At 53.1% G+C, this 17623-nt stretch overlaps 1 protein-coding gene across 1 annotated transcript in view; it reads left to right on the forward strand.

Annotated features, from left to right (window-relative positions):
* Duox1 (dual oxidase 1) overlaps nucleotides 1-16565 on the forward strand; it is a 32903-nt gene extending 16338 nt beyond the window's left edge. Inside the window, exons 18-33 of the mRNA XM_059259549.1 lie at nucleotides 1200-1425; nucleotides 1606-1699; nucleotides 1963-2138; nucleotides 4365-4434; nucleotides 4867-4989; nucleotides 5612-5790; nucleotides 5912-6142; nucleotides 6664-6763; nucleotides 6985-7034; nucleotides 8489-8616; nucleotides 12638-12791; nucleotides 13167-13399; nucleotides 13641-13799; nucleotides 14909-15064; nucleotides 15152-15280; nucleotides 15873-16565. Of these exons, the coding sequence (XP_059115532.1) occupies nucleotides 1200-1425; nucleotides 1606-1699; nucleotides 1963-2138; nucleotides 4365-4434; nucleotides 4867-4989; nucleotides 5612-5790; nucleotides 5912-6142; nucleotides 6664-6763; nucleotides 6985-7034; nucleotides 8489-8616; nucleotides 12638-12791; nucleotides 13167-13399; nucleotides 13641-13799; nucleotides 14909-15064; nucleotides 15152-15280; nucleotides 15873-15995 (2331 nt within the window). The 3' untranslated portion in view covers nucleotides 15996-16565. The remainder of the gene's footprint in view (nucleotides 1-1199; nucleotides 1426-1605; nucleotides 1700-1962; nucleotides 2139-4364; nucleotides 4435-4866; nucleotides 4990-5611; nucleotides 5791-5911; nucleotides 6143-6663; nucleotides 6764-6984; nucleotides 7035-8488; nucleotides 8617-12637; nucleotides 12792-13166; nucleotides 13400-13640; nucleotides 13800-14908; nucleotides 15065-15151; nucleotides 15281-15872) is intronic.
* The last annotated feature ends 1058 nt before the right edge of the window (nucleotides 16566-17623 follow it).

The raw sequence follows: 17623 nt of genomic DNA on the forward strand, positions 1-17623 counted from the left end.
TGAGACTGGGAAGGGCACAAAGTTGGAAAAGGTTTGGCCCAGGAGAAAGCAGTGGGTAGGACTGAGCAGAGGGGCACTGTAGAACAGGGAAAATTAGTGTCTAAGAAGGAGCAAGCTGGCTAGCTGGGAGAGAATTCATACCGGAGGCTATCATTTAATGGGCATGTGTACACGGACTCTGGGCCAGATAAACTCTCCAACTACTAAATATAGAGTGTGCACAAGAACCAGAGGACCCTCAGCTGGTGTGGTGGGGCTCTTTGCTAGGGCACAAGTGGGATCTGGGTGCCTGCACTCAGTTCAGACTTCCTCAAGATGAAGGGAAGACCTCGTTCTGAGAGCTTAGTGGATGGTTAGGTCTCTCCCTAGCTGCCCTGTGCTTTCCACTTTCCGACCATTTTCCACACAGCCTCTCTTGTTGATCTTCATAATAACCTGGGAGATAAGTAGGGCAAGTGAGGAAAGGAAGCCCAGACAACCAAAGGGATGTGCCCGAGGTCATGTAACACACCGGTGGCAGGGTTGGGACATGAACCCAGGTCTCTTACCTCCAGCCCCAGGCTCTTTCCACTAAAGCACCTTGTTTGAAGGTGCAGTGTTTGCCTCATGAAAACACAGCCAGGCTTGGACTGAGCATCTGTTGACAGGCAGGAAAAACAGGTATTATGGCCTGTGGCCTACCTGCTTCCCTCACTGTCTTTTCTAGTGCTGGGGCAGTCCCTGGGTGAAATGGAGATGGCCTGTAATAAGAATTCTCCTCTCCCAACCCCTTTAGATGTAAAACAGACATAAAGGAGTCACATAGTCTCAGGCACCCCAAGGGAGGACTTCCGCTTGGCTTGGGAAGATCTGGGAGAGAACGCTGTTAGCAAGCAAGGCCTATCTTCGATTCTCTCGACTTTCTCTCTGACCCTTCTTCCCTCTCTGTGTCTCTGAACACATCGTGCTCAGGTTACAGCGTGTCTGGGACCTCTTGGTTGTAACTCCAAATACCCAGGTTGGGTCAAATGTACATACTTGGTTCAATCAGCTAAGTCAGGGGGCCAGGCCTCTGTAGTGTAAATGTAACTTACAGACCTGGGCTGCTTATGGGGTATGTGCTGGACAGATGCTTCAGAAAGTGGCCTCACCCACCTGCAAGTGAAGGATGCCTTTTCTCACCGACCTCCCACCCCACCCCTGTGTCTGCCTGAATGCAGGTGTTAGACATCAATCAGGCAGATGCAGGGACTCTGCCCCTGGACTCTTCGATGAAAGTGCGTGAGGCCCTGACCTGTGAACTGAGCAGGGCTGAATTTGCGGATTCCCTGGGCCTCAAGCCCCAGGACATGTTTGTGGAGTCCATGTTTTCTCTGGCCGACAAGGATGGCAATGGCTACCTATCCTTCCGGGAGTTCCTGGACATTCTGGTAGTCTTCATGAAAGGTGAGAAAGGAGAAAATAATTGTTCAGACAGAGGTGGGTCGCTGAAGCTGAAGTGTGGCTGACCTGTTGGAAACAGAGAGCCCTGAGGCTAGGTCTTTCACTCTGGCAGATGCCTGGAAGTCTAGTAAGGGGTTCTGGAGGTTGGGTAGGGCTCTCCTCACAGAAGCCTCCTTCTTTCAGGTTCCCCCGAGGAGAAGTCTCGCCTTATGTTCCGAATGTATGACTTTGACGGGAATGGCCTCATTTCCAAGGATGAGTTCATTAGGATGTTAAGGTTGGTTCACTCCAACAGCCAGGAGAGTCAGTCAGGACCGGGCCTGCCAGGAGGAGAATGGCCCACCAGAGGGATAGCTGTGAAGGAGAAGTCGGGCACTTCCTCCTCTTCTTTGTAACCAGAGCCTTCTAGAACCAGTAGGGAACTTGGGATTCAGCTAGCTGGGACCCTGTTGTGTGTGTGTGTGGGGGGGGGGCGCGAAGGCCTGGTGGGACAGTCAGTGAGCCTTTGCGTCTGGGCTTGGTGCCCGCTCCCAACCCCAGGTCCTTCATCGAGATCTCCAACAACTGCCTGTCCAAGGACCAGCTGGCTGAGGTGGTGGAGTCCATGTTCCGGGAATCCGGCTTCCAGGACAAGGAGGAGCTGACCTGGGAGGACTTCCACTTCATGCTGCGGGACCACGACAGTGATCTCCGATTCACGCAGCTCTGTGTCAAAGGTGGGGTTGCCTGGCTGGCAGGGCTGGCTTAGTGTCAGGCATAATCCCTACATACTTTTAGGAGCCCACAGAAATACTTCATTTAAAAACCAGAAGAAAAATCAATAGAATAATGAATACATAAGATAGCCAGCATGGATTATATTCTCTTTTATACCCATGTAATTATCAAATAAAATTGCTAGTTTATTTTTATTTGTACAGAGAAAAGGGCCCAAGAAGGGTAGAAAAGCCTCGGGCCCAGGAATGTAGCCTGGCTCCTGCAGTGGGTGGGGTGAGGGTGGGGTGGGATACTTTTTTTGTTTAGACAGAGTCTTGCTATGTCATGGCTGGGTGGCCTGGAACTTGCTATTACACTAGGCTGGCCTTGAACTTGTGGCAGTCCTCTTGCCTCTATTTCCTAAGTGTCGAGACAACAGACATATGCTACTACACCCATTTTGCGGTAGGAGATGTTGACTGGAACCCTGCTTCTCCTGGCTCCTTGCCAAAGCCACCCCACCCCTGCACCTCCAAGCTTAGTGCCCAGAGCAGGGAGGAAACAGTGTCTCTTTGTTACAACTCTGCTTGGGCCAGGCTACATTCTCAGTGACTAGGTTGTATGGTTCTGGACAGAGGGTGGTATATTGGGGGTTTTGTCCCCCAACTCCCACCCTATCTCCTGGCTAAGTGCTCAGTAAACATTTGCTGAGTACATCAAGACCCAACGCTACTGTCATCCCCGCTACTCCCCGCCCTACCTGTGTCTGACTCAAGTGGGTGGGGGCCAGGGTCTGAGTGAGGGAAGGGACCGATAACAAAAGCAGGGGTCTGTGTGTGGCCTGCTCTGGGCTGTCACAATGTCTTCGTAGCTTGAGATTTTTCCTTGGGACATGTTGAGACCGAACCCCGTCCTTCCTGGGATTATGAGAAAAGTGGGGGCTGGCAGCATCGTTGGGCAAGATGCGGCTAAACTTCTGCAAAGGCTTCCTCGGGCCTGAGGGCAAGGGGAGCTGGTGAAGAGGAAAGCTGATCCCGTAGCTTCCTAGGAAGCCAAACAATGAGCACTTGGCCTGAGGGCAGAGGCCAGGGAGGCCCCTGGAAGGAAGCCAGGCTACACAGTCCTGGGGATAGTCAGGCCTGGGATGACTGGGCAGGGGACTGAGGATTCAGTTAACAACGGGCAGTGTCTTGTTTCCCTAGTAGTCAGCACTGGGCTTCGTTCTTCCCTTCTGACATTATTTGAAAGGATCTGACGTGACAGAAAGGAAGGGCTCAAGGATTTTATAAACAGCCCTTCTCTGTCGCCAAGACTGGGTTGTGATCACTATTGCGCCACATTTGCTGTTCGCTGAACAGCTGGAGCGTATAGATATCTGTACTTGGTGTTACACACTTGAACTTGGGGTGGGGAGATGGTTCAGTGGTTAAGAGCACTTGGTGCTCTTGTAGAGGACCAGGTTCGGTTCCCAGCACCCATATGGCAGCTCACCACCATTTGTAACCAAGTTTCAGGGGATTAGATGTCCTCTTCCGACCTCCTCGGGCATCAGGCATGTATGTGATACACATAAATCCATGGATACAAACACTCATAAACATAAATTTAAAACAAATAATTCTTTAAACACTTGAATTTCATGTACATCAGTTTACCATAAGCCAAGACATCTTTGGGGTTGGTTCAGAGTTTAGAAGCAGCCTGGAGGCTCCAGGTCCACGTAAGAACTTGGATTTGCCAACCAGTGCATGCCTTTAATCTCAGCACTCAGGAGGCAGAGGCAGGTGAATCTCTGTGAGTTCAAGGCTAGCCTAGTCTACAAAGAGCACTCCAGTACAGCCAGGGCTGTTACACAGAGAAACTCTGTCTCAACATCCTCCCCAACCCCCACTCCCCAAAAAGAACTTAGATTTGCAGCTCAGCCTTGCCTTGCTCTCAGTGTTTAGCCCTGATGGGAACAATGAGATGAAGTTTTTATTATTATTATTATTATGAACATTTTCAAACACAGAAAGACTTTTGAGTAACCTCTCTTATAGCTCTCTATCATTGACTGGTAGATAGGTGAGTCCAGTTCTCACTGGGGCCAAGAGCTGAGGCTGGGGTCTCCAGAGGCAGGATCTCCTCTGGATGGAGACTTTCTACAGGTTTGAACATAGGAAAGAGGGGAGGGACCCTGTGCCTTGAGCTAGGTTCGCCTAGACTCTGGGCTCTGAGTTGTTCCCTCACCAAGCTCTGCGTTGCAGGGGTGGAAGTGCCTGAAGTCATCAAGAACCTTTGCCGTCGGGCCTCCTACATTAGCCAGGAGAAGATCTGGTGAGCTTCCATCTGGAAATATTGGGTAGTTGCCCTTTTGTCCCTAAAGTGGCTGAGGTTGGGCACCTGCCCCCATCCCATGTAGCACCTTCTTGCAAATAGAAAAAGGGCCCACTTCCTCCAAGTGGGTACATCCTGCATCAGGGTGGGGAGAAAGCCTGCCTGCTGAGTTTCGGCAAAGCTCACTCAGTGCCGGTGCCAAGTGTCCTTGTAGAGGACACAGTTATATATGGAGACCTAAACTGGGACTCTCTCTCTCTCTCTCTCTCTCTCTCTCTCTCTCTCTCTCTCTCTCTCTCTCTCTCTAACTGTCTGTGGGACTCCTGCTGTCCTGTGTGGAGGGTTTTGATCTTTCCTCGACAAAATTGGTTTGGAGGCAGAACGGGGCAGCAGGAGGTCAGATGGTAGATACCTTTTGCTTTTCCTTCCTAGCCCTTCGCCCAGGATGAGGACCCACTGTGCCCGCAACAACAAGACTGAGGCGTCACCACAGAGACTACAGTGCCCCATGGACACAGACCCTCCTCAAGAGATTCGACGGAGATTTGGCAAGAAGTATGCCTGCTTTGCCCCTACGGTCTGTGCATCCCTTCAGCAATCCATGCCATGGTGCTGGGCACTCTGCTTTATAGGCAGACAAATACTCTTCTGCCCCAGAATGCTTTGGTGCAGTGAGTTCCTTCCTCTTGCTGTTCAGTTACCTTTCTTATACAGCCTAAGCTCACCTGCCCAGGGATGGCACTAGTGGCCCACAGTGGACTGGGCCTGCCTATATCAGTTAACAAAAAAAAAATGCCCTGGACATGCCAATCTGATGGAGGTAATTCCTCAGTTGAGGCTCCTTCTTCCCGGGTGTGTCAACTTAACTAAAGCTAATTATGACAGGCCCATGGAGCCTTCTAAAGGCTCGCTGTGGGTGCCTGGTTGGAACTACAGACAGGGAGGGAAAGGGCCGTCTGTGAATGGACCCTGGTGTAGGTGGAGTGTATCCCCAGAGATGAAATGATCACTTGGAGGTCCGCTCTCACTTAGACAATAGGCGTAGCCTTTGGATCTGAACACTGCTTCACGAGACTGTCCTTCCCAGGCTGTCCCTCAGAGACGCCCCCTTGGGGTAGCAGGTTTCCATTGGTATTGAGTCCCACCGACCAAGGGCTTAAGGCTTCCTGTCTCCCAGGGTAACTTCGTTCCAGCCCTTGCTGTTCACTGAGGCCCACCGAGAGAAGTTTCAACACAGCCGCCGCCACCAAACGTTGCAGCAGTTCAAGCGCTTCGTTGAGAACTACCGGCGCCACATAGGCTGTGTGGCCGTGTTCTACGCCATCACTGGGGCGCTCTTCCTGGAGAGAGCCTACTGTGAGTGACATCATATGCCACAAGTCTGGGGCCTGGGACTGGGGCCGACTGTGAGTGACACACATCCCCTAGGGTAAGTGACAACAGCGTCACCTACAACTGCAGTGTTTTTCCTCCACAGACTATGCTTTTGCGGCACACCACAGTGGCATCACCGATACCACCCGCGTGGGCATTATCCTGTCCCGGGGCACGGCGGCCAGCATCTCCTTCATGTTTTCCTACATCCTGCTCACCATGTGTCGCAACCTCATCACCTTCTTGCGGGAGACCTTCCTCAACCGCTACATTCCCTTCGATGCCGCTGTGGACTTCCATCGCCTCATCGCTTCCACAGCCATCATCCTCACAGGCAGGGGCTGCCGCCCTGGGGTTCTCTCGGTGCCCGCTGCCCTTGCTAGCTTCCGCTCCTCTCACACTCCTCCCCATCCCCACTTGCACTTAACTTTAACGTGGATCTTGGGTGGCCTTCTCCATAAGGATGGAGTTAGCTGGGCTGTGGGGTGAAATTAAGCCCAGGAGCCCACCCTGGCCTAAATGGCTTTGCCTGTACTTTCAAGGGCACCCCTCAACTACTAACTGACAATCTACCAAGACTCCAGCACAAGGGTACAAATTATTGCTTTCCTAGTTCTTAGGCTTTAAACAGATCCGTGAAAGAAACCAAAGGAATGAGCTTCTAATGGCATAATTTCAGACTTGTGTGGTTGTGTTAGTGGGTGGAATGGGGGAGGACCAGAAGGTTGATTACAAGCCAGCGGCCCAGACCCCAAGGGTGCTGTTTCAGTCCTCCATAACCGTTTGGCACTTAGACGTGTTGAGCACCCTCACTCGGCTGTCCCTGGGCTCATCACCCTGTCTGGTCTTTCTTAGTCTTACACAGTGCTGGCCATGTAGTGAATGTGTACCTGTTTTCCATCAGTCCACTCAGTGTCCTCTCTTGCCTCTTCCCTGGCCTCTTCCATGACAACGGGTAAGTGTGTGTGTGTGTGTGTGTGTGTGTGTGTGTGTGTGTGTGTGTGTAATGAATTTTTTGAAGGTAGAGGATAAATCTTCTTGAACAGTGAACGGTGTCACTTTCTGGGATGGATTGACAGTGACCAACCTGATGGGCTGTTGTGCTGCTCCTCTGGGAACTCCAGGAGAGGGCCTGAAGAACATATCTCAGGACTCTTTGCTGTGTCTTTCACACAGGTCAGAGTTCCCTCAGAAGTATTACTGGTGGTTCTTCCAGACTGTACCAGGTGAGAACTCTTCCCTTCTCCGAATGTCTAGACTTAACTCCAAACTCCAGGGTTCTGTCACTAAATAGCCAAATTCACTTAATTCCTGTGATGAGTTAGGCTCTGCCCTCTGGCCCAGAGGACACTTCTGAGCAGTAAGAGCCTTAGGTGACTGCATTACAGCTCCCCCCAACCTTGGGCCAGTTCTCCTCTAAGAGGGGCTTACTGGACCCTATTCTGGACTGGTTCCCAGAGGGCTGGGAGTAGGCCCACCTTCATAAATACTTGTACCTACCATGACCATGGCTTGGAGGAAAGCTGTGACCCAGCTGCACAGGACAAGGACCAGGCTTTTTATCAAGCCAGACGGAAGCCCCCACCCACACCATAAGATGTCTTGAGGAAGACTGGAGGGGTGTATTCTAGCTTACTACAATCACCCATTTCAAAGCTACAGCTGTGAATCTATTAAGACTTGTCCTAAACCTGTTTATATTTTCAGCCCCTTCCCTCCTTGGGGTAATGTGTTTTTCATTCATTCTCACTCCTTTCTGTGAAATACAGCAGGAGTGGTTTTTTTTTTTTTTTTTTTTTTTTTTTTAATCCTACTGCTTTGAACTTCAGAGGGTGCTTGCTGACTTCCGCACACTGGGATTTGGTGGATAAGGCTGTATTTATGCTCTTCTCTCTGTTGACGATTTTACAGGCTGTGGTTCAATCCCTCCTTAACCTTTGCTTTTCCACACATCAGGGCTCTAATCTTCCTAATTACTGTCTTTCTCCTCCTTGATCACTGGAGGCTATTCTGTGTTTCCACACCCCATTCTGGCTTCAGCATCACCCTCTCTGGACCCCTGGCATGGGATCCCCCATGAAAGATGGGGCTTTCTGCAAACTCCAGGCTGGATGAGGGACGCTGTCCGTTTGCTGGTTTAGTATGGTCCCATGCACAAATTGGTCCAGAGTTCATGTCATGTCCTGTGATAACCAAGCAGAGTGGTGCAGTTTTGACTCCATGGTGACAGAGCCTGGTATTTCCAGTGTCTCATCTGGAGATGTCTGTGCATCTATTCATTCATTCACTCACTCATTCATTCATTCATTCATTTAGCACACATTTATACAAAGCCTGCAATATGTCCAGCCCTGCCACAGTCAGGAGGATCAGTGATGAGACAGCCTAGCACTGTTCTTGAGGACCTGAGGGTCAGGATAAGGACAGACATTAAAAAAAAAAAAATGTGACGACACCAGTGGAAAGGACCACAGCTATGGAAGATGAGCAGGGTCTGTTGAAATGAATGGTACCTATGATCTGGGATGTGCCAGGGAGGGGAAAAGAGAGGCTCCTTAGTCCATGACCACTTTGTCACCCCTCCACTTTGGAGGAGGAGTGGATAGGGACCCTGGCTGAACCTCAGAAACCCCCTCCACAAAGCACACCCCCTTAGTCTCCTGCCCCTTTCTCTTCACAGGCCTCACTGGAGTCCTGCTGCTCCTGGCCCTGGCCATCATGTATGTCTTCGCCTCCCACCACTTCCGCCGCCGCAGCTTCCGAGGCTTCTGGCTGACCCACCACCTCTACATTTTGCTCTATGTCCTGGTGAGGGTTTCTGGCTGTGAGCCAGGCTAGTGGGGTATAGGCAAGACATTCCTAGGGAGGCACTGAGGGCTGGGACATTGATTTTCCATCCCCTTAGTTATTTCAAGTATTCATTTCTCCACATCCCTCTACAAAGAGGGAAATTATAGTGTGGGGATCTCCAGTAGGTTGACCCCATTATGCACCTCTCAGAGGATCCCTCCCTGCCATGGGTTTTTTTTTGGTAGCAGCCCTGCCAGGTTCATCCACATTCCTCACAGGCTCCCCCACACCGTATCTTTCTAGTCTTTCTCTACCTTTACATGGCTGGTTTTTGGTTCCTGCATCTTAAGGAGGAATTACTCTTTTAGAGAAACTTTAATGGGTTCTATTTTTGTTCTGATCTCATCTGAGAATGCATTAGCCATACCACCCAACTAAACAATATATACAACTATAAAGTTAATAAGATTGCTCAAAAACACCAGCCCGATTGATAAGATGGACTTTAAGACTCCACCTTGCTAGGTTTTGGGACGGGCAAGTGGTTCAAGAGGACAATGAGATGGATTACTAGAGAAAAGGAGTTTATTACAAGTGTTATTAACACCATGCACAGACAGAGATGTAATAGCATGGTCTAGGCTCCAAGGAGAGTTCAGGACACAGCACCAGAGACAGACAGAATGGCCGGGTCTCTGAAGACTGTCAGAGCCTAGGTGGCAGAGGAAGGGCTCTCTTATACCTTTTGAGGATGGGGGAGGTTCACAGCAAGAGCCTGCAGCCAGGAGGAGGCAGGGAAGGAAGTGGAGAACAGAATGTGGCACCCCTTGGATGTAGACTCATGAGATGTTATGACACTGGCCAGTCAGCTAACTCAGGACTCACAGACAATGCCTGTCAGTGTCTGAGAGCAGACCCAAGCGGAGGCTTGGTTCTAACCATTCTTACAGGCCTGTCCTGCTTCCTTCTCCACCTGGGATCCAGGGTTCCTTCCCTTCACATCCCCTCTCTCCTGTTCCCTGCACCCCCTACTGTGTTCTCATCAGCTGATTCGCCTGAGTTACTGAGCTGACTCTGACCTGGTCCCTGGGCTTGCCCACCTTCCTCAGGTACACAGTTTTCCCCAAAGGGCACCCTCAGCTGACCGAGAAGCTGAACCAAGTCCCAAGGCCCATACTTTCCCACCAGTTGATCGATGGCTTGGCTGCTAGCATTCAGAGAACCCAAAGCCCCTACAACCAGCATTTTTATCTCCTAGCAGAACAGTACACAGGGGTCTCTGTTCTGAGATGCAGAATGTACCACTGCCTGGGTGTGGCTGAATCCTGTTATCCCCCTTCCCCCTCCCAGATGCAACTCTGTCCCCACTGATAGTTGGGAGGACATCTTGCCTGTGGCTCAGCACTTCCTGATTTTGAAATAACTATCTGCCTTGGCTTAGGATATTTCCTAGAACTGCTGATGTTTGTTTCCAAAGAATCTCTCCCTCCTTTGGGAGCTCTGGTTAACTAATTTCCTCCCTCCCTCCCTCCCCAGTAGTGGGTGGAGCCCTAACCCGCTGCCTACTGCTTTTGCTAAGAAAATGTCCTTTCTTGTTCCTGGTGGTAAAATGAGTGGGGAGACCCAGTAGAGTGGTTAGCTTGATTCCCTAAGCCCAGGACTGCTTTCTGATTCACGGCTGGATCGTAGACATCACTGGCTTGCTGGGCAGCCCTGGCCCAGCAAATTGAGAGCATTTCACCCGGGTAGGGAGATCAGGGTCAAAGCAACGTCTCGCTTATCACAGGGGGTGGAGGGAGGCTTGGCTCTGTGCAGAGAGGAAAGGTATAAGTAAAAGACCCCCAGTATAGAGCAGGGCCAAAGCAGCTTCCTCCCACTTATCACAGCGGGATGGAGGGAGCAGACCCTGAGAAACAATATCTAGGATGACACCTCAGCCTAGACTGAGCTTCCCCACCACCTGTGTGGAAAGGTTAAAACATGTGGAACCCTTGACTGGAGAAGGAATTCCTGACCAAGAGGAAAGGTTAAAACATGTGGAACCCTTGACTGGAGAAGGAATTCCTGACCAAGAGACCTGAATTCAATGACATAGATAGCAACCAAGTGTCTCTTCTGTCCTAGCTCTGTGGCAACGCTAAGCCCTGTCCTCAGGAATTTAGGATTTGCTGCAGAGACCAGTGCCCTGTGCACACCAAACAGAAGAAACTGCTGTGCAGTGTCCCAACAGTAAGCTGTAGGAAAGCATGGAGGAGAGCTTCACTTACACTGACCCGGCTAGGGGCGACTTTGTGGGACCTCGGCCACAGCTTTAGAAAAGACAAGCTAAACAGTGACAAGGCTGAGTGGACACTGAAGAGCAATCCCGGTAGCAGGACCTAGGGAGAAGGGCATGCGCATGGATGTAAGCGTCAGAACAGGGTTAGGATATTCAGGGGACGGAGGAGACAGGCCTGGGGAGTGGCGGGACATGCTGCTGACATGTGGGGGTGGCCGACGAGGCAGAATGGTTATGGCTTATCAGAGAGGTCATGCTGCATGGTGGAGCAGAGAGAGAGAAAAGAGCAGTGGGTGAGGAAACTAGGCTTGGACCACACCCATGATTGGGGTGGCAGATGGATTGGGGCCAGCGCAGGAGCTGGAAATGAGTGGCCGGGGAGGCTGAGCCAGAAGCAGCAGAACCCTGTTGCTGAGGTAGCAGTGAGGCAGGGAGGTGAGAGGGGGTCACCAGTATCACAGGCTGCAGAGCGGGAGCTGGCACGGCTTACAGAAGACCCTGTAGTATGTGTGTATGTGTGTGTGTGTGGCGGGGGGTAGCAGATGGCTGTAGTCCTAGCTACAGTCCCAGACTGAAGTAGGAGGATCACAAGTTCAGAGCCTGCCTGGTCTACACAGTGAGTTTCAGGCTAGTCTAATCAAATCATTAAGACCACCTCAAAATAAAAAGTAAGAAAAAGCTGGGATGTAGCTCTGTGGTAGAGCACTTACCCAGCACATGAGTCTCTAGGTTTAATCCCCAGAGAACAGAAGAAAAGAAAGGGAGGGAGAGAGTCCTGAGGTGGGGTTATACCCTGTCAGGTTAGTTCATGGAAAAGATAAACTAGTTAGGTGTTCTTAGCCACCAAAAGGTGGAAGAAACAGGGCAGCCCCTTTCCCAACAATTGCTGAGTGCCAAATGTGTGCCCAGCAGGCATCACGGAGATCCAAGACCACGCTAGCACAGTCGCCACCTCCACAGACCATTCAGGAAAATAATATACACGCGAATGAACAAAAGCTGATCACAGATGCCGGAAGATTAAGTTAAGAAAGAGATATGTTAGGATGTGACGGACATAAGGCGGAGGGGGTGCCATTTCTGCTGAGGATTGGAAAAGGGGGTAGCCATGGGCAGAACTAGGGGCAGGATGGCTCAGGCTTCCCCTTACCCCTTAAGTGCAGACTCTGAACCCCAAAGGACTTGTGTTTGAGGACCAGGGAGGGAGAACCAGCTAGTAGGATTCTAGAGGTCGGAGTGCTGCAAGGCCTGAGGGTACCATGGGAAGTTCACCAAAGCTTTTTAGACAGAGGACATGAGAAGAAGTATTTCAAAAAGTCACATCTGCCAGGTGTGTTGATGCAGGCTTGTAAATCCTGCACCCAGAGGGCTGAGGCAGGAAGATCGCCACAAATTCAAGGCCAACCTGGTCTGTCTGTCTTTCTCTGTCTCTCTCTCTTTCTGTCTGTCTCTGTCTCTGTCTCTGTGTCTCTGTGTGTGTCTCTCTCACACACACACATACACACACACACCACATCACACTGGATATCTTACAGAATCCAGGTGGCAGTCAACTTGGCTATGTCTGGAATGATAGTATTCCTTTGGAGTGCTTTGGAGGATGAAGGTGGGGTGATTATCTTAGAATCTAGAAGGAATTGATACATGGCGAGGTGGGGGATGGATGCACCAGTGGGTGTGGTCATGGGGTCTAAGGCCAATGCTGGCCCCAGTCTGTTGTGTGTACCACTTCGTCTGAGCTGTGTTCTCCACTCTGTTCAGCTCATCATCCATGGCAGCTTTGCTCTGATCCAGATGCCCCGATTCCACATCTTCTTCCTGGTCCCGGCAATTATCTATGTGGGGGACAAGCTGGTGAGCCTGAGCCGGAAGAAGGTGGAGATCAGCGTGGTGAAGGCTGAGTTGCTGCCTTCAGGTACAAGCCTGGAGATTGTGAGGGAACCAGCTTGGTTACTAAGGCAACTGACAGGGCACAAGCAGTGCCCGGACCATTCCAGTCTACTGGCCTGGCCCAGTGGAAGTGGAAGGGACCTGGGGTCACTGGGAGGATTAATCTGATGAGAAATGTTCTTTGCTAGAGGATTGGGCCCCTCTTAAGACAGTGTGGAGGAGCCCAGGCCAGGCCAGGCTTCCCCTTGCCCTGTTCACCCCTAGCTCCTCTTCAAGGCAAGGTTCCAGTGCGGGAATGTCTACCTTGTCATCAGAGCTGAGGCTGTAGTTGGGGGAACTTTCTGGAGGCCATGCTGTTGCTAGGTTCAAGGCAACAATCTCCTGCATCATCCCTTCCCAGGAGTGACCCACCTGCGATTCCAGAGGCCCCAGGGCTTTGAGTATAAGTCAGGGCAGTGGGTGAGAATCGCATGCCTGGCTCTGGGGACCACCGAGTACCATCCATTCACGCTGACCTCTGCACCCCACGAGGACACACTCAGCCTGCACATCCGGGCAGCTGGACCCTGGACCACCCGCCTCAGGGAGATCTACTCACCTCCGACCGGTGACACCAGTGCCAGATACCCAAAGGTGCCCAGACATCAGGCCAGATACCTACACACTTCTATATCCCCCCAGCATGACCAGGCTCCCGACTGTACTGCCCCCTCCCTGAATCCAGAGACTGGTTGTCCCAGAGAGCATCACAGACCCAACCCCACCTTGTATTCTTCCTGATGTCATGTGACTCCCTTTCCCTGTCCACCGTTTTCATGTCTGGCTTCAGAATGACGGCTAAGCTGAATTTAAAAAACCACTGCCCTCCCTACAGCTGTACCTCGATGGACCCTTTGGAGAGGGCCACCAGGAGTGGCATAAGTTTGAGGTGTCAGTGCTAGTGGGAGCTGGAATTGGGGTCACCCCCTTTGCCTCCATCCTCAAAGACCTGGTTTTCAAGTCATCAGTCAGTTGCCAAGTGTTCTGTAAGAAGGTGAGTGCCAGCCAGCCCACGGATCCCTCAGCACTGCCCGTAGCTCCCGCCTCTGTTTGTGTCTCTGCCATCTGGGCAAGGACAAGTTGGTCTGAAACCTGGAGAGGGGTGGTGTGTTGGAAAGATGCCAGGTTGTCCTGACGGGCAGACTCGGTATACTGATGTCTGTGGGACCCTGCCCAGTTTCCAAGAGCTCCTTCACTCAGCCACGGGGTGAGCCACACAGGAGTAGCTTGTGGGAGTCCCTCCAGGAAGGGCTGAAGGGAGGTGAAATAAAATAAACGACCAACGAAACTGCATTCCCTCATCCAGAAGAGGCCAGCCCTTGGAGCGCCGGCTGGGAGAGGGAAGGGCACCTTTGGGGTGGGGCACAAGTCGAACTGGCTCAGGTCTCAGGGTTGAGGAGAGGTGCCAAGGTAGGATTTGCGGGTGGGTTGGCCCTGGCAGCACAGCCCAGCCTTCAGGCCCCCTCCACACAGGCCCCTTTTCTGTAGTTCGGACCCAATGGCAGGCCCCTGCTTGTCTCTCTGGGCCTGGCAGGTGAATCAGGTGTGCTGGAATGCAGCAGGCGGAGGCCCAGCCTCCATGCTGTCAGCACTCAAAGGGTGACAGACAGCTCCTTTCCTGTCCTTGTTCAGTGCCATATTCTCTGGTCCTTCACCTGCAGCACCTGGCCTTTCCTCCTCAAAGTTGAAGTTGTCCCCCCCCACCCCCAGGGGAGCCTACCTTTCATCACATTTCAGGCGGCTGGGGATCCCCAAGGTGGCTGCTTAAAGTTCTGCCTCTAGGCAGCTGCTCAGAGGTGGCCAGTCTCCTGCCCTAGCTGCTCCCACTGAAGGAAGTGCTGGGACGGGCTTGGCCTGAGGAAGCTGCTTCCACCCAACAGACCCCTCAGCTCAGTTGTGGAAGGCTCTTTGGTCTGGCGCCAGGTTGCTGCTCACGCCTACCTCTCTTTGTCCAAGGGGAACCCACCTCTGGCCTCAGAACCTGGCCCTACTGCCCATACAATTTATTTCCCAGGTGGTCTGGGAACAGGCACAAACTGGCTGAGGTCAGAATTCTGTGTTGAGATCCCTGAGCTGGCCCTGAGCCCCGGTGTGTGTCCTCAGATCTACTTCATTTGGGTGACAAGGACTCAGCGGCAGTTTGAGTGGCTGGCTGACATCATCCGGGAGGTGGAGGAGAATGACCACCAGGACCTGGTATCCGTGCACATCTATATCACCCAGCTGGCTGAGAAGTTTGACCTCAGGACCACCATGCTGGTAGGTAGGGCAGGTGGGACACTTTCAGGGCCAGGGGTCAGTCCTAGTCATGCCCGGCTGTGATCCTCTTCCCCACCTCCTTCCCAGTACATCTGTGAGCGGCACTTCCAGAAGGTGCTGAACCGGAGTTTGTTCACGGGCCTGCGCTCTGTCACCCACTTTGGCCGCCCTCCCTTTGAGCCTTTCTTCAACTCTCTGCAGGAAGTCCACCCCCAGGTGAGTCCATTCCACATCCGGTTCTCTTCTCCTTTTATGATCTGGGGTCTGAGCAAAGCTCTCCAACCCGCTTTCAGGGAAAGACTTGGTCGCTGCTGAGAACCCATTCCTTAGGGGATTGGTAGGTTACAGACTAGAACAGCACAGTTAGAGGCTCCCCCTCAAGTGGGAAGGAAGGAAGGAGGCGGGAAACAAAGATTTGCCAACTATGAAGCCCAAATTCATCCACCAAACGGAAGAGTTCAATAACGGAAATACTCGTTACTATACTACCCTGTCCCTAGATGGAACTAATTTTCACCATGAACACAGTGAGTGGGCTGGCCACAGACCTCCTCGACAACAAGCCCTCCCTCAATTTGAACACTGATGAAGCTGGCCTTTTTACAGTGACCTAGCACTTGCAAAATTGAGCTGGACTTAGAGTGGGCCAGCCGTCACACGCATAGTGAAAAATAAACCTTCAGTGAGAACACTGGATGGTTCTTAACAGGACCAGAGAGCTAGCCTGCACCTTAAACACGATCCTTGCTCTTTTTCTGAATACCGACCCGGTAAACACGTTCGACTTTGGTTCTTCCTCCTGCAACAGGTCCGAAAGATTGGAGTATTTAGCTGTGGTCCCCCTGGCATGACCAAGAATGTGGAGAAAGCTTGCCAGCTCATCAACAAGCAGGACCGGACTCACTTCTCGCACCATTATGAGAACTTCTAGGCCTCCTGCCCAGCAGCTCTGCCCACCACTGCCCAGCAGAGCAGAGGCCTTGGCCCGTGCCTTAACCCAGTATTCATTTCTTCTGGCTGCCTCAGCCTTGGCCCTCTTCCCGCCCCCCACCTTGGTCCAGGTAGCCATATGCTCAGGCATCATGTGTGGGCTCAGAAATCTCTAGGACCAGAATGTGTCTGAGCTTGGAGAAGGGGCCCTGCTTAAGAACTACAGGTTCAGAGGTAGGGGAGCTCTCAGGGTGGGGACAAAGTGAGGAGTCCTCTAAGGAAAAACGACAGTTCCAGAGACAAGCTGTCAAGTTCATGTAGGTAACTGTGAGCCTGCGGATGAAGTGGTGGTACGGCTGCTGGCATCTCTGAGCCCCCTTCCCCCCGTGACCTTCCCGTCTTCCGGCTGGGAGAGGTCTGAGAGTGGGCAGGGGCGACTCAACGAAACCCTCAGAACCAGCCTCAGTGCACAGTGTTGTCAGACCCTTCCTCGCCCAATACCCGCCCGGAGCAGTGCCCCTCAGCCCTACCTCCCTACCCCAGTACTCTCTTTTTGCAAATAAAGCGTGTATGCCACCCTTGGGGTTTCCTTTTTTCTGCCTCAGTTCAGGGTGAGGCTAAGGACACCATCCACCCAGTGGGCTTGGCAGGAATGTCCAGACATCTCGCCAGGTATCTTCAGAGAAAAAAAAAACCAGCTAAGGCTGAGTACCACACTGGAGGTCCCTTCCCTCCCCTCGGGGATACCCTCCCTGCCTCCCTCTAGCCAGTGTCAGGCTGCTGATGGCTGGTCAGGAAGGGCAGAGAAGCGTCTCTAGGGGCGGGCAGCCGGCCTGGCTTCCTTCGGGACATCAGCTATTCCAGGCAGCATGAGGAGACAGACAGACGTCTCCTCACCCCCCCTGGGCCTCGAGGGACGCCCTGGCTTCTCAGACCACACACCCTCACTCTGGAGGGCACCTCCACCGAGTCAGGAACTCCCAGCTGAACCCGGCACACCCGGGACGCGGGACTGGGTGGAGGACAGGGGCCTCCGGGCCGTCGGGACCACCGACCCGAGGGCGGCCGACGCCCCGGGATCGCCTCCCTGAGGCCCGGCCACCAGGGGGAGCCGAGAGCGCGACGCGGCGCGCCGGGTCGGTCCCTCGGTCAGGGGCCGAGGGGGACGCGCCTTCCGGCAGCGCGCGCCTTCCGCGTGGCAGCGCCGCCCGCCCGCCCGCTCGATCGCGTCCTCCCGCCCGCCCTCTTTGTCTCTCCGCGCCTCCCTCCTCCCAGCTAAGCGGCCGCTGGCGGGAAGCGGGTCCCGCGGAGGCGCCGGGGCGGGAGCGGCGCGGCCCGGACGCACGCCCTGCCCGGCGGGAGCGGCCGGGGACGTTCGGTCAAAGGAAGGGTCGGGATGCTCGGAGAGTGCTTTTCGCCGGCGGCCGCTCCAGCGCGGCTTTATAAACAGTCTGCGCTCGCCCCCGCCCCTCCCGGCAGCCCCCGAGCCCCGGCTGGCCCTCCGGGGACAGGGGATGGATGGATGGATGGAGACAGGGGACCGGGCGGAGGGCGGCGGTGCGGGAGCCTCCTTCCTCCTCGGGCTTCCCTCCGTGCCCAGCCCCACACAGCCCCCCTGCACTCCAAGGC

The sequence above is a fragment of the Peromyscus eremicus genome, chromosome 4 (assembly GCF_949786415.1).
Source record: "Peromyscus eremicus chromosome 4, PerEre_H2_v1, whole genome shotgun sequence".
Classification (NCBI taxonomy): domain Eukaryota; kingdom Metazoa; phylum Chordata; class Mammalia; order Rodentia; family Cricetidae; genus Peromyscus; species Peromyscus eremicus.